The sequence below is a fragment of the Chelon labrosus genome (genome assembly GCF_963514085.1).
Source record: "Chelon labrosus genome assembly, chromosome: 7".
NCBI classification, from domain to species: domain Eukaryota; kingdom Metazoa; phylum Chordata; class Actinopteri; order Mugiliformes; family Mugilidae; genus Chelon; species Chelon labrosus.
In genome coordinates, this window is record NC_140343.1 from 3,895,938 (window position 1) to 3,912,005 (window position 16,068).

The 16,068-nt window shown below is 42.2% G+C and overlaps 1 protein-coding gene across 1 annotated transcript in view; it reads right to left on the reverse strand.

Moving 5' to 3' along the window:
* Window positions 1-16,068, reverse strand: part of LOC311490481 (carboxyl-terminal PDZ ligand of neuronal nitric oxide synthase protein-like) — a 201,652-nt gene that overhangs the window by 25,288 nt on the left and 160,296 nt on the right. The window contains exons 9-10 of the mRNA XM_084547974.1: window positions 8,224-8,389; window positions 5,480-5,656 (exon numbers count right to left, since the gene is read on the reverse strand). Coding sequence (XP_084404100.1) covers window positions 5,480-5,656; window positions 8,224-8,389 — 343 coding nt within the window. The remainder of the gene's footprint in view (window positions 1-5,479; window positions 5,657-8,223; window positions 8,390-16,068) is intronic.

Below are 16,068 nucleotides of genomic sequence, written 5' to 3' on the forward strand. Positions count from 1 at the left end.
ATAATCCAATTTAGTCTCAGTGACATCGACAAATAATCTAGTTTCATCTGTCAGTCCAAAACCCAAAGTATTCAATTTACTATTTATGATCCAACACTAAAAAAATGCTAAAAATATTCAAATTTAAAATCCATGTTCAAGCTGAATTTTCTGCCTTTCTGCTCAAAATAAAAAGCAGCTTCCAGGGACAATTTAACAGTGTGAGTCATAGTTTTCATGCTTCAAGAAAAAAAACACAGTCATTAGGCTGAGCCAGTCTTTGTCAGAATACTAATGGATGGTGACTGTTTGTTTGAGGAATCGTTGTGTCTTTATTTGATGATCTGAAAGAAAGATTCTAGCTCCCCCGCTTTAGTCTTGCAAGGACATAAACTTGGTCTAGTCTTCAGTAATAATCTATGTTGTTCATACAGTGACTGGCCAAGAAAAAAAGTTGATACCTAAAAGAAAAAAAAGGTCACACACTCTTAATATTTTGTGGGACCGCCTTTGCCTTTGGCTGTAGCATCATTTCCATAATCTTCTCCAATGTCACCAGATTTATCTCCATCCAGTGTTGCATTCATTTTTCACCAAGATCTTGTACTGATGATGGGAGAGTCTGACCACTGCACAAAGCCTTCTCCAGCACATCCCAAAGATTCTCAATGGGGTTAAGGTCTGGACTCTGTGGTGGCCAATCCATGTGTGACAATGATGTCTCATGCTCCCTGAACCACTCTTTCACAATCTGAGCGCCATGAATCCTGACATTGTCATCTTGGAATATGATCCATTGATGGAATACCCTGGTCATTCAGTATATTCAGGTAGTCAGCTGACCTCATTCTTTGGACACATAATGTTGCTGAACCTAGACCTGAGCAACTGCAGCAACCCCAGATCATAGCACTGCCCCCACAGGCTTGTACAGTAGACACTAGGCATGATAGGTGCATCACTTCATCTGCCTCTCATCAAGCCTTTTTCTCCAGTTAGCCTCACTGATTAGTGGTTTTCTTAAGGCTACACAGCTGTTCACTCCCAATCCCTTGAGTTCCCTTCACATTGTACGTGTGGAAATGTTCTTACTTTCACTATTAAACATAGCCCTGAGTTTTACTGTTGTTTTACTTTGATTTGATTTTACCAGACGTTTAAGTGATCACCAATCAATCGGGATTGTTTTCCGGCCACATTTCTTCCTGGAAGACAATGGTTCTCCACTATCCTTCCAGTTTTTAATAATGCGTTGGACAGTTCTTAACCCAGTTTTAGTAGTTTCTACAATCTCCTTAGATGTTTTCTCTGCTTGATGCATGCCAATGATTTGACCCTTCTCAAACAGACTAACATCTTCTCCACAACCACAGGATGTGTCTTTAGACATGGTTGTTTAAGAAATGAGAAGCTACTCATTGCATCAGTTGGGGTTAAATAACTTGTTGCCAGCTGAAAGATAATCATCCATGCAGTAATTATCTAACAGGAGGCTCCTACCTATTAGTTTAGTTAAATCCAGGTGGTGACTTCTTTTTTGGCCAAGCAGTGAATTTAGTATTTATACTCAGATATTATTCTGTAACTACGCCACTTTCTGTGCCACTGTGTTGAGTTTTTCTCTTTGTGCTTTAATCCATGGTCACTTCAATAGAGCGGCTCACGTTGCAGCTAATAAATATTACTTTTACTGAAATCACAGTAATGCACAAAAGAGAGAAGACGTCAGAGTAGACGGTGCGTAGGAGGTAGAAGGAATTTTCTGTGCTTGTCCGACCGCTGAGAGACAGAACGAGGAGACGCACTTCGCACACGCTAATACTTTCACAATATCAGCCGGTCTCTGGACACGTCCTCTCCAGAACACGATTTGAGCCTGATGGTAAAGTAATCTCCTTCCTGATAATGCGATACCTTCTGTGATTAAAAGCAATTAAAAAAAAATATAAAAAATAAAAAAAAAAAATCACCAGACGGAGTCACCTTTTTAAACGATCGGCGTCTGATGATTTATTGCAACAGGTCTGATTATCCCTTCGGTCGATTTCCAGGGGCCGTCTCGTTAAATTCAAACAACGGAATTATCTGATGTTGATTGCATCTGAAGCTCACATGTGATTTTCAATGATTTTAATCAAAATTGGAAAAAAAAAAGCAGAGGAAAATAAAGGAGAGACGGGGAAGAGGAATATAGATGGCGCATCCTTCACACTGTTTCAATCACATCAAAAGAAAAACTCCACACAGAAAGGCCCCAGTCGGCCGATGGATTAGAACCCAGAACCTTCTTGCTGTGAGGCATCAGTGCTAACCACCACACCACTGTGCCGCCCCCCCCCAAAAAAAAACACAGCAAAGGTGGCGTATAAGGCGTCCACTCTCAGCTCTGAATCCTTCCAGGGATCCCTGCGGCACGTCAATCTCCGTCTGTCTCACCTAAATCCTTGTCGTCTCTGTAAAGTGTTTCCCAGCAGGTTTTGTTACCGGCTCTGATCCGATGGCGTTTCATCATCTTTGCAGGAGGAAAAATACTCTATCTGAGGTTAGATGGAGAGCGCGAAGTGTCGACTATATTTCAAGGTACGTTTCAAGCCAGTTTTCACTCGTCACGGATCTTTTTCTTATTGGATTTCTTTTTTTTTAGAAGTTACAATTTCTCACGCCATAGTCTGACAGGTTTTCAACTTTGGTCCATTTTGGATCAGGCCCAACATTTATACCCACGGAGACCTCTACTTGGGATTGAACGACTCTCTGTCTGAGTAGATTTATGTTATCGAGAGTCATGCGACTCTGATTTGGCATGAATTTCCAAACAAACCTGAGAGAACTATCATTTCAGATACTACCAGCTGACTATGGAGCCGGTCCACAGATTGGTTTGATCCTATCAGGGGCTAAAGCTCTTTGCAAAAGATAGCGAGCGCTTTGCCCGATTCCCATTTGAATCTCTGCAGCATCTATTTTTCCCCTTCCAACACCGGACAGCGTGCATTGATTAAACAGGATCGCTGCTCTGATAATCTGAGCCCAACTGTACGCAGAATGAAAACTCTACGGCGTTCCTCTTGAAACAAAATGAACACTTTAATACTGCAGTGTGCCTGGAGGCCGTACACAGAGATGGCTTTAAAACAAAACCAGACTCCCCCCTTTTGGCTGCCATTCGTGAGCCGCTGTTCTGGCACGAGGGGAAGAGTTTTTGTTCACGAGATGAATAAAAAAAAAGAAACAAACAGTGTTCCTCGAGGTCCGACTAATCCCAGCTTTACATAAATTAAAAAAAAAAAGTGTGGAAATGCGTGGACAAGTGAAAGGAGTGCAAACATGCTCTGACTACCAAGACAACAAACTGTTAGGAGACAGAAAAGGGAGGTGGGGGCTGCTGCCCGCAGGAGTCAAGGACAGAGCAGTTCGTCAGTTCTGTGGAATGACGTAGAAAACAAGGTGTGCACACATATTTGTCTAAAAATAGTCTCTGCTTAATTATGGACGGAGCCAGGAAGAGGGATCCCTTTCTAAAACATAGAGACGGTAACAAAGTTCCTCCACAAACAAGGCCCCAGCGTTCATCTCTCACGATGTGAAGAGTCACTTTTCAATCCAGCGGGACATCCCGAACCCTGCCGACAGCTACGCTCTCAAGTGAAGTTGAAAGCTTTGCCCCTGAACTAACCTAGAGGAGATATTCCATATGTACATTTTTTAAACCGAAGCAGTTAGGTTCAATTTCCTGTTACGTCCTGACGACACAGATACCCGGGCCTTACGCAGACTTTTAAGCTCCTGAATCCCAGTTAGGGATTAGTATGTAAGTGTGTGTGTGTGTTTGATATATGGACAGGATGTGTGTGTAATCAAGAAAGGAAGAAAAAAAAAAAAAGGGAAGGAAACAAGAGCAGCAAGAGTAAGAATTTATGCATGAGTGTGCGTATCAATTAGATTCAAACTGTTGTCTCTTGTCTTTGAGGCGCGAGCGACGGAGAATAATAACCTTAAAGTGCGTTCAGAATGAATGCGAAGCAAATTATCATCTTACTGCTGAATTAAAGAAGCCCTCTTCAGCAGCACTCACTGCAAATCGTGAAGTTTAGCTCCTGCCGTTTGTATGCACTCTCGTGACGCTCAATAGGTCTGAGGTCATTTTTGGTTCAGTGTGAAAATTGTAGCATTGGATTTGTCACAGAAAAATGAAAAAAATGCATTAATTTAGATTGTTGAAAACACAAACTGAGTGGCAATTTTCCTACTGACTGTATTTTCATTCAATTTAACAATGTCTGAGTGATTTAAATGTTCAGGTTTAGTCAGTCCTCTGATGTCCCTGCATAGCATAGAGTACTGCTGCTCAATTTGATGCCTTTTTTCACCTCCCCCCCGAATTGTTGTCCCATCGACAGTGCAACTTTTGTTCACTATTTATGAAGCCTAAAATAAAATATGTCACCTAATTCTGTGCAAACTTATTTTCAGTTCATTACTATATTCTTTGGCGGCAGACGGTGATTTAGAGACGTTCGCGGTGGCTCAAACTTGACCCGGTGGACAATAGTAGGGTTAAAAAACTGCAGAGGGCTGCACTGATGGAGGTGGAGAGGGGGTTGGCCCTGCTTCAGACATTAAATGTGACTGTGGAAGTCCAGTGCAAGTAATAGAGTAATGCATTTCAATGCATATCAGAAACAAAGAAAAGCACATTATCTGCACATTTGCAGATGATGCTGTGTTGTACTGCAGCTTGTTTTTGCTTTGGCCCCAAATTAAATGACAACTGTCGTGCTTTCTCTTATAGATTGAAGCAAATAAGTGCAGCTTTCAAAATTTGCTTCATGCTCAAGCTGAATGCACCTTAAGGTTTGAGGGTCAGAATATCCACAGAGGACGATGAACGTCCTTTAAACATAAACTATATTAAAGTGCATGTAACTTAAATCAGAGGGTGTGCAAACGCTGACCTGATTTACCTGGTGTTTTCACATAAGCCTTGTGTATACTGGATGTAACTGTGCAGACCTGACAGAGCTCAGTCCACTGTGTGTTTGGAGCAAATGGACAAAACAGATCAAGGATTTTCTGTTTTATCTCGACAGTAGGATTCTTCTACGCTACACCGCAATTTCATCTCCCAGACAGTCGGGAGTTCCCCGGCTGTTGAGAACATTGAGCAGCCTCAACGTCTCCTCATCCGTTCCCCAGCCGAAGATCTCCATCTCCTCGTCCTCCTCGTCCTCCCCCTCGTCCTCATCGTCGCTGTCGTCCGTGTTCGACTCGTACTCCGAAGCGATACCCGACTCGCGAAACCTGGCGAACTCCAGGCAGCCCACAGACCTGACCTCGCGGGGCGATAACTTTGTCGGGCTCTCCGACACTTCTCGGTCTTTTATCTCTGGCCTGTTCGTCTTGAGCGCCGGGGGAGGCGAGGGGAGCCGAGGAGGCGGAGGCCCCGGGGGTCCCGGGAGGAAACGGAAACACTCCAGTTTGAGTAGACACTGGTCCCTACCTAGTGGGCTTCCCAGAGTCCCGTTGGTGGATGAAAAGGCGTTGCTGGTTCCGTCGCTGGTGCCGAGCGCAGGCAGGTTGAGGGCGGACACCTCGGGTTTAGGCGTCGTGGGGTCGCAGATCACCGGAGGTATCGTGGAACGGAACGTGATCTCCAGCAAACTGTCCTGGGAGCCCACTGGAGAGAGGGGACGAGACAAAGAGGTGGAAGATAAACAGAAGGAAATCCAGTCAGCAAGTGATGAATAAGGAATAAAGACACATTCAAAAGTTCCACTGTGCGTTGATTTAAATTCATCTGCTATCACATGCACTGGAAGAAGACGGATGTATGTGATACAGATATCTGTGAATTGTGGGGGAATAGAGGATTATAAATCCTAACAGAATGAATCGCCCCGTTACCAATAAATCAACGCGTTCTCGTACACAGAAAGACAAAAGGAAAAACAACATGTTTCAAAGTGTTTCATCACCAACACAGCTGCTCAGTGAAACCTGCTCTCACAGTTCTTTGTAGACTCGCAGCACAGACCTGGAGCTCAAACCTCAGATAGTCCTTCTTTTAAGCACCGAAACCAAAATAGACAGCAACGCTCAATCAAGTTTTTAATTGACTCTTTCCTGCAGGACAGCAGCAATCAGAAGACATAATATTTGAGAGTTTAAGTAATAGATTGATGCATTTAAATGCTTTTTAAACGACAAAACACAATTATTTTATCATCTAAGGACAAGATTTGGGTACTGGAAGCTTTCTGGTTTCCGTTTATAGTGAGATTAAGATTGAATAAACACATTTAAGTAGGTTTTGCTTGTCTGCGAAGAGCAAATACCTGCAATGCAGAGATGCTGTGGTGGTTTTAAACAGTTAACCGAGTGAAAACTCTCGAGCTGCAGATGACAACTACCAACTCACACTCCAATCTTGTGTCTTAAGTTGCTAGTCTGATGGCCAATTTATTTATATGATTAACCTATTGACGCATGTCTTTGGACTGGAGGAGGAAGCCGAAGCACAGAGAGAAAACCCACACAAGCGCAGGGAGAGAATGCACCGAACCCAGGCATGAACGGATTCCACTATACCACTGTACCTCTTTTGCATTTCCAGCAGTAAAGGGGAACTACCGTATTTTACACCTTTTTACACCTGGACCTTTTTTCTGGCATAAAATACGATCGTTTACTCACTTTGGTGTCATTTTTAGTCCTTTGGAAGATATTTAGCTCCAGTGGAGCGCCGCGTATATCCATATAGTCGAAGTGACTGGGGCACCGAAAAGCAGCCTCTAAATAACGCATTATCTGCCGCGAAACTCATTAATTTCACCAATATTTTGTTATGATACGCTAGTGCTATTCCCCGTTGAGTCGTCGTCCACAACCCCAGAATCGGAAAAATATTCGGCCATGTTGCAAAAAACTAGCAGTAGCAAATTACAGGTAAACAATGAGGAATATTTTTTGTCCATAACTGTGTCATGTCTGAAATCCTCTCCAACTCTTGTGAATCCACAGTGACTACAGCTGCTATCCTTGATGAAGAGGCACGCTACTTTTCAGAAGCTTGAAGAGAAACGAACCTCTCTGTGGAGAACATTTTGACCCGTGAGCAGGAAAAGGACACGTGTGACTAATGACATCAAAACGACGGCGCCACTTCATTTAAGTGCGTCAAAGAGGTCTGCCCGTCCCGAAGCTCTGCCACTCGGCAAAAGACGTGAAGCCGTTCAAACACTGCGCCTGTTTCATCTCAAACTATTTTGAGTGAAAAGCTCTCCTGACCTTATTAAAAGGTCCAACGTAGATGGGTGACAATCAGAAAATGATTCTTCCTCCGCTGAATTTCTGTAAAACTCGCTAAGATAAAAGATTCTCAAGGGGGTGACATTTTAGAGGGAGGGTCGAGAAGATTGACAGACCAAAGAGTCGAAGAACGGGTTTGAAGCTTCGGAGGAGTGAGATGGGACAGGACGGAAGGGGGACGTGGACAAAAGAACAGCGACAGGACGTGTGCAGAGACTGAGAGCTGGTCCCAAAACACAACTACTGCAGAAGCTTTAATGCAGAAGCTTCCATTAGATCTAGCTCTAACTGGTGGTAAACTCACGCTGCCTGCTGCCACGTACTACTCTACTCTCTCATGCATTGTGCAGATTAATGTTTACTCTGTCGCATGCAGGGCTATTGTCATCTTTGTCATCCTGATTATTCTTCTTCTTATACTCTGACTCATGTAGTCCAGTTATTAAAAAAAATCACTTGGAAGACTTTATCTGCATCACCAGACCTTTACTTTTTCAGATTTTATTGTTTGCCAAGTTTTAAATAAGAATCAAATAGCGATTTACGCCGTATCTTTTGAATTATCATGAAACTATTTAAAGGTCTATGCATAAACGACATTTATTGCACAAAAATGCTATTTTCCCCAAATGCCTGATGGGATCTTTAATCACTTATGGGTCAATTAAATGTCAAAGCAGATCGCCATAGCTAATAAGCTGTCTTTACATTATGCACATTTCCCACTGACTGCCAGCAGAGGCTGATGTAGGTCACAGTTTACAATCTTCACGTCGCTTTGCATAAAAGCCTCTGTCATGCCAAAAGTGCACCATATATGTCTATGCGTTTCTGTCCTGCAGCACATACTGTAGATTCTCAGAGAGTTTATTTATGTGTAAACTCCATCATACAGCTTATGTGTGTGCGCATGAGCCTCTGAATGAATCCACTCACTGGAATTTGGTCCGCACATCTTGGTCTCCAGCTCCTGGATCTGTTTAACCAGCAGGGAGATGTGCTGCAGCAGGTCTTTGTTCTGCAGCAGCAGCTGGTGGACCCGAGCCTGGGCCTCCAGTCGGGCCGTGGCCTCGGCGCTCAGCTGGTCCTTCAAGAGGTGAACCTACATCGGAAGACAGGTCGAGAGAGAGAGAGATGGGCAGATAGAGGAGAAGAAAACAGGGAGGGAGAGATAAACATGGTCAGCGCTGATTCATGTAAACCCTCCACCTCAAAATAAATAAACTTAAATAGATAATTTGCTCGTCAGCGAAAACTTCCAACTATTTCAGTAATGACAACAACGAAAATGGAAAAACTGCCGCAGCACAGAAAACAAAGTTTATTCCCAGTCTCTGCATGGCTCGATGTTATACGCAGCTATTCTGCAGCTAATAACATGACAACTCAAGGTTGTTGGTTGTCATAGTAATGCAGCAAGCTTTTTGAGAGCTCAGGTTCCACAGCAAGAAAAAATAATGACCGCCAGAGCAAGAGGCAGAAAGACGTGACGAGGAAGGAAATGCTGAGACACCTCTGGCTCCAGCGCAGTCTGAGAAGCAGGACTAATGGCTTCATAGATTTGAGGTTAACTGCTTCCACACCTCTTTTTGGGTGGAGCAAAACCCGCAGGTTTTCCTCTGTCTTGGTTGTTCTAATGCAAATTAAACATAAGTTAATTTTAACGGTGACAAAAACACAACATATTTGCTATATATTTCACAGACACAGCTAACATCTGTATTATATATAAGCATATATATACGGTTGAAATGACAATAAAAACCTCTTTGACCTTTAATGTTTAGTTGATTGCCAAAACTTTAGATCCCTGGGAAGTGAGGTTCAAAAACATGCCTGCAATTACCACTTACTGCCACAGGTGTCGCCAAAGACAACAAAGCAGAGATCTGTGAGATTTTAACTTTTAAATTAAAATTATGCAAATTATTATTATTGTTGATCTATATAATTGAACTGAACGTATAAAATATATTTGCATAATATAATAATATACGTTTTTTAAATCAGACTTCCGGCCAGTTATGATTATTTCTTCTTCAGAGTTCTTCTGAGTGCTTCTAACTGAACTGCATCTTTCAAAGTACTTTATTTATGTACTACAATACAGTACTTTCAAATTTTAAGGATTAAATAATATATAATATTTCTCTTCACGCAGCGCAAAACGTGCAAGTAGAGCGCACAGGTATTGTTTAGGACATCATGTAGTCACTGATCTGGCTGACTCAGCTCAGCAGGTGGCAGTGATTGATCAGTCACGGTATATTTTCGCCGCGCGGTAATTAATCAAAGCGACCTGAGTGGTTTTCCACCGTGAGGCGAACAGATCAATCGGCGAGCAATCTGGTCGAGTCAAGTGTGTGGAGAAAAACTCAGTTGAAGCAGGAGAACAAAAGCGGCACCGCGGCGTCTACTTCACGTCGAAGCAGTTTAATAAAGCATCCTGACCAGCTGACTAAATAATTGAATACACACATGTGGTTTGGACCATCAGTTAGCTGTCGAGCTCTCCTCATGTGCAAAATCCTCAGAATGAGCCAACTAAATCTGGAAAGAGTTTAAGTTTATATCGAGAACATTAATTCACTTTGGAAATCTTTTATCTTTAGCTGTGTCCATGTCTTTGTGCCCTTTAATCCAGGACAAATTTCTCCTTCAATAGAAACTTTGAGGTCAAGCAATGTGTTTCTGATCTGTGGAGCTGCATGTTTCTCATCCTGCCCAGTGTTCAACGCTAACAGCTAACTGATATGCATAATGTTCCAATATCCTGATGATACTGTATATATTCATGCATCATGGCAGCCAGCTCAAGTGTAAAGTAAACCATTACAATCACTGACATATTTTTCTGCCTCAGTACTCGCGTTTATTCTTTCAACAGTAACTTTATGAGAGCACCGTATGCCCACTAAGATGTTCTACAATTCATACTCTCCATCATAAATACAATGGCTGCTGCATGTATGCTTTATCCAGATACATGAATGTATCAGCCTGCTTCTGCTTCCATCTTCTCCTTCTGTAATATCCCATATTCCGTCATTTAAGTCTTTTTACTGGGCTGTGACCGTAGACTGTATATAAATATGGACAATACGTCCCCACTTCCATACATTGGCCAAACAGACGCTATTTTCCTGGGGTTACAGGCGGCGCCATGTTGCAAGTTTGGAACCAGAGTCTGTGTAGTACGGGCCGAGAGTGGAGCCGCGATATCAATGACCCGACCGCCCTTCCTCCAGACTCACTTGCGTTTTCGTTTTGAATATGCATCAGTATTATATTAACTACCTGAATGACTGAAACTAACCTTGAAAAAAATGTATTTGACAAGTAATTTTAGTGTTTTAGTTTGGCCCAAGTCCCGTCCACTAACATGGAGGGGGCGGAGCTTATGACCTATACTGCAGCCTGACACCAGGGGGAGCTCTACTTGCTTTGGCTTCACTTTTGAGCAACTGTTCCGTCGTCCATCTTTATACAGTCGATGGCTCAGAGCCTCTATTTACATCCTACGTCCCAACTACATCACGGTGGTTAGCTGGAGGCAAAAACCACAGATGCTACCGTTATCAAAATGTTATCTTGCTATGTTGTACGGTGCCAGAGTACGGTTAATACCCCCAAACTTAAAAAAAAAAATCACATACTAGCTGCTACTCCATGTCAAAAAGATCAGAGAAACCAGTGCTTAAACATGATTAAACGAAAGGATTGGACCAAGGCGATCGCCAACAATAGCATTTGCTAGCTCCCACTAGAAAGTTAGCTAACGTTAGACATAACACGCTACGCTGATACTTTGATAGCAAGCTTAATTTACTTCATATTTTGCCAAATATAACACAGCTAAATATGTTTTGCTATTTCATTAGCCTCTTAGCCATTGGCCGCCATTAGCATATTCATTAGCCTATCCATTAGCCTATATAACTATCACATATACTTACCTAGCCATGCTGCGCAGCTTTTGGTTCCGTTTAGAGAATGACCACCATTCCACTTCCACCATTTTAAAAACAAGCCAACACAGAGTTAGCTAACGTACTCCTGTGGATTGTTTTGCCTCCAGCTAAGCCCCGCCCACTATAACCTATCACCATGAGGTCTCTATAAGCTGGGTTCTGCTCAAGACATGTGACATTGAGATCTGGGAAGTAGTGGTGAGCTTTATTTCAATGTTAATTAAACTTTCTGATATATGATCTCTCTACACGACATTACACGGAAAAACGAGACAAACCTTTTGTACTGCAACTGTGTAGCTGTGGTTTTATAATCTTTTATTACAGGACAAGCGATGCTCCAGCGGCAGCTCTGATCCTCATGTAACCTTAATGCCACAGTCTGCTGTGGTCTCCAAGATTAAAGCAGGGACTCTATTTCAATTTAAGACTGAAAGCCTGAAACTTCTTTTACACTTTGAATCATTTATATAAAAAAAAGGGCAAGAAGATGCCATTCAGTCAGAGCGCACACACGCACACTTTCTTTTGTAGCAGCAATGACTTTTTTTTTTTTTTACATCAAAGTACTTTCCAAATTAAATGTTAGTGGCCCCACGTAGCACCCTATGCAGCCGTCTCCCATCCTGAGCACATAACGCTTTCAACAGTTTCAAAGGAGAACTTCTCAAGGTTTAAAATCACATGAATGGTTCGGCGGAGGCCCGGCATGTCGAAGGAGATAAGTTCTTAATGATTTTCTGACAGGAGAGGCGGTGTGGCTCTCAATAATTTGATTTAGCTTAACCGTAGAGTTTGAACAGGGTCCTGCAGAACTTCAAATGTCAGGTATCTAACAGGCAAAGAGAGCGTTGGACATAATAGCACTGATTTACGCTGCATGCACGGTGGCTAAGAGGTGCTCCTGTGCGTTTTCCAGTGGCTTCTTGTGTGTAAACTGACTTATGGTTTTGTTTTGTACATATAAATAGCTTCATCAATGGCAGAGAGCTTATGAGCATGTTCCCTTAATGACAAGAGCAGCAGTGTATTTTCAGGGCAGTGAATCATGCGGAGGTGCAAGTCACCGAAAACTGGTAATGACTCCCTGGTTTCTCATTTCAGCCTGATGTGGTAACGGTGAACTCGTTACCGTGGCAGCACGAAGGATCTTGGCGCTTTACGTCAACGGTGACACGTATCAAAAGAGAGAGAGGGGAAATAAACTACAAAACACACCGTGATTGAGAATCGCAACAATACACCAAGGACACTTCAGCACTGTGAAACGGCGCTACTGCGCTGCAGAGAAAACCCTCGAGGAGGTGCTTGAGGATCACATTCACTGAGAAAGTCATCAAAACAGAGCCGACATCCATCACAATGTCCAGTATTTCATGTTGTTTATTGGTGTGCTTCTTTATTGTGTGTCACGTTTTATTGTACTTCACTTGTTCCATGAGTTTTGCTTCCAAACTATTTTAAATGACTTTTTCTTGCTGTGTCATTTGCAGAGAGACGAAAGTATTAATAATATAATAAGAATAAATAAATGTATTAAATGAATTGTCGCAGATTAAATATTAATCTATTAAAATATTGTCTGTAAATATTTCATAAAATAGTAAAAAATGTCTTGTTCACACCAACAAGAATTGTTATGCACTAACCCACTACTGTGGATTTAGACGACTCTCAAAGTCTCTATATTTTGCATATACACCCATCAGCCATAACATTAAAACCACTGACAGGAGAAGTGAATAACACTGACCATCTTGTGACGATTCAATGTTCTGCTGTGAAACTGTTGGACCTGGCATTCATTGGTGTGGATGTTACTTAGACATGTAGCACCCACCTAGACCAGACCAGGCACCCCCACCCCATAGCAATGACACTCCTTGATGGCAGCAGCCATCCCCAGCAGGATGCAGCCTGACACAGACACACACACAAAAACACTTTAGGAACAACTAAAAAAAAAAACATGAAGAACAGCACAAGGTGTTGACCTGGCCTCCAAATTCACTAGATCCCAAACTGATCAAGTATCTGATCCACAGAGGCCCCTCCCCTCAAAGCCCCCCCCCCACTAACAACATTGTGTTACCAGACACCACAGGACACCCTCAGAAGGCCCATGTCCATTCTCTGATGAGTCACCACAAAGGAGATCTACACAATATTTGGTCATAATCTTATGCCTGATCGGTGTACGTCTAAACTCAAATGTAGCATTGGACTGAATATGAAGAATGGGTTGTTTTATGGAAAATAAGCTTCTCCTCTTTTGACTTCTCTTCTTCTGTTTCTAAAACTAAAAGCTACCCATCCACAGTCGTGCTCTTTTTTATGCTACTTCTGTGTCTCTCCGTTTCGTCTTCCTCCCACTTTTCTGTCACAGGCCGACGACTATTTTTCCTCCGATGACATTTTATCACTCGGTCCACACGTTAATGAGGAGCCAGTGGGGCGGAGAGACAGAAAATGGAATCAAAACTCACTCCCTCCCTGCCCTCCTCTTCTTCTTCTTCTCCTGCCACATTCTCTCTCCAGACAGAAAGACGAGTGTGGAGGAACACAGCCATATGCTTCCATTATCCCCACACTTAACAACAAATAGAGCTGGTTCCACAGTCGACCTGTGCAGACCTCATTTGTAAAGACTGACACCCTGATGATGACTTTGGTGGCGTAATTTAAAGCAGACGGGGCCCAATCTTGTTCTGTGGAAGCGAGGAGCTCGACTCCGACGTATGCCGACAACTCTAATAGCACGTTGGCCGCTCCTCTGTGGTTTATACCGAGGCCTTGAGGGCTAGCGTCTCATTTGTACCGACGCTGTCCGTGTTAAACGTCTCACCGAGCTGTGGCCGGATAATTGTCATGCAGGAACTGTAGCGGACGAATAAGATAAGCAAAAATAAAACTTTTAAAAGTCAGACCTGAGATTTATCATGGGCATATCTGATCAAGAGGAGCGCAGTGCCTCATTCTGAAGGTTAAATATGGGTTTATTCAGCAAGGTCTGGTGCAACAGATAAAACATCAAAAGAAAAAAATGAGAAAATGAAAGATAATACAGCTCTATGATTATTTCTTTTTGTCCATTTATTTATATGGATTTTCTTCAATTTGTTTTCCATTGTCGTTCCTGAACTTGAACTGCACTTAAATCTCCAGTTATTGCAATATCTACTGGTGCTTTATCTTAAAATGTTGCCCTTTTGCAGTCTGTCAGAGACATAAACTGATAATTACTGTTAGTTGCGTCATGGTTTCTGTGCTAGACATTGGTGCTGGAATGAAAAATACTGCTGAACTGAATCCTAGTTTCCATATGTAAGAGGCACAGGAACAACAGGGCACTGCAAGAACTTGGGGATGACATGAGGTGGCAGGGATCCAGACAAACTTCCCCCGCATACAAATATTTTGTGGCGGAAAGTTGGTCTGGAGTCACTCCGTTGGGAACTGATTATGCTCCTGCAATTATATCTGCCGGGCCAATCAAATCATTTGGGCGAGGCATTATGCGGCGATGGACAGAAGAGCAACAGCAACAAGGTCATACGTCATCTGAGTGAGTGCAGAAGTATTTTTTTTCTCTGCATCAGTTGGAATATGTCCCATAATTAAATCCAAACAGTCTGTTACCAGAGCACCAGACGCAACCAGTTTAATCAATCAAGGCTAAGCCCCTTCACACAGTTTTACCAGATGACTCAGAAATGTCTACCCCTGAGTAAATTTAATTTTTTCTCGACTGAGAACAACCCTGAAAGAAGTCCTACAGAGGCAGTTCCTGCTGTCAGAACAATAAGACAGGCCAACACGAGCTCCAAAACTGAAAGCTTTCCTGACAAATAATTGGAGCTGGTCTGCAGAATAACAGGGTAACACATGAATGAATCATTTTAGAACCGCAATCCAACAAACTGAGAAACAACCACCACCTGTTAGGGTCAATATGCTGAAAAAGAAGAGAGAAGACAGGAAAGTGGGTTTCTGTGGAACACTTACTTATTTTGCTTAAGTATTCTGGTTTAGTATTTGTCTGCGTCTACTTGCTGACCTAAATGAAGAAAATCTTTGCTGGAGAGATGTGCTGGCCAGGGTACAGCCTGTTAGTCCAGCCACAGGGTTATACTGTAGCATATGCTACTAATGCTGTGGTTTAGAAATGGAGGATTCAGTCATGGATCTGAGCTCTGGAAATGTCGCACTACAAGCAAGAATCATACGTCTAAATAAAGTGAATGTAATATTTTAGTACACTGTCTTATCTGATAAAGGCAAAACACCAAAAATAATCCCTTATTTACCCTATTATAACATGTTGTACAATAGTTTTATCACAAAATGCAGAAAGCAAAATATTTCCATTCAGAAAAAAATTGGAAAGCTGCCATTTACCACGTGCTGTAATATTACAGGTGTCCACATTATCTAATTAATTTTGTACCGATCAGCAACGGCAGCACCGCAGCAAAACAAACAAAAAAAAACATCACTTTACTCCTCTATAATCACTCAGATTTTCGACCTGGTCCACAGAGTGCTTATTTAGTTTAATGACAGAGCAGACACACGGTGGATGGAGAACTGGTTTAATTGTGGTAAAAAAAATACGATAAGCTACAAAAGACCTGCAGGGTTTTAATAGATATATTTTGGCAGGCCAATCAAATCGTTTGGGTAGTATTTATGTGGTGAAAAATCACAGATCACATTTTAATATTTTCCCATTATTCTTATTAAATTATTTCCAGTAATCTATTCTTTTCATGTTATGTCTTATCTGTCTCTCAGCTGTTGGAACTTTGCA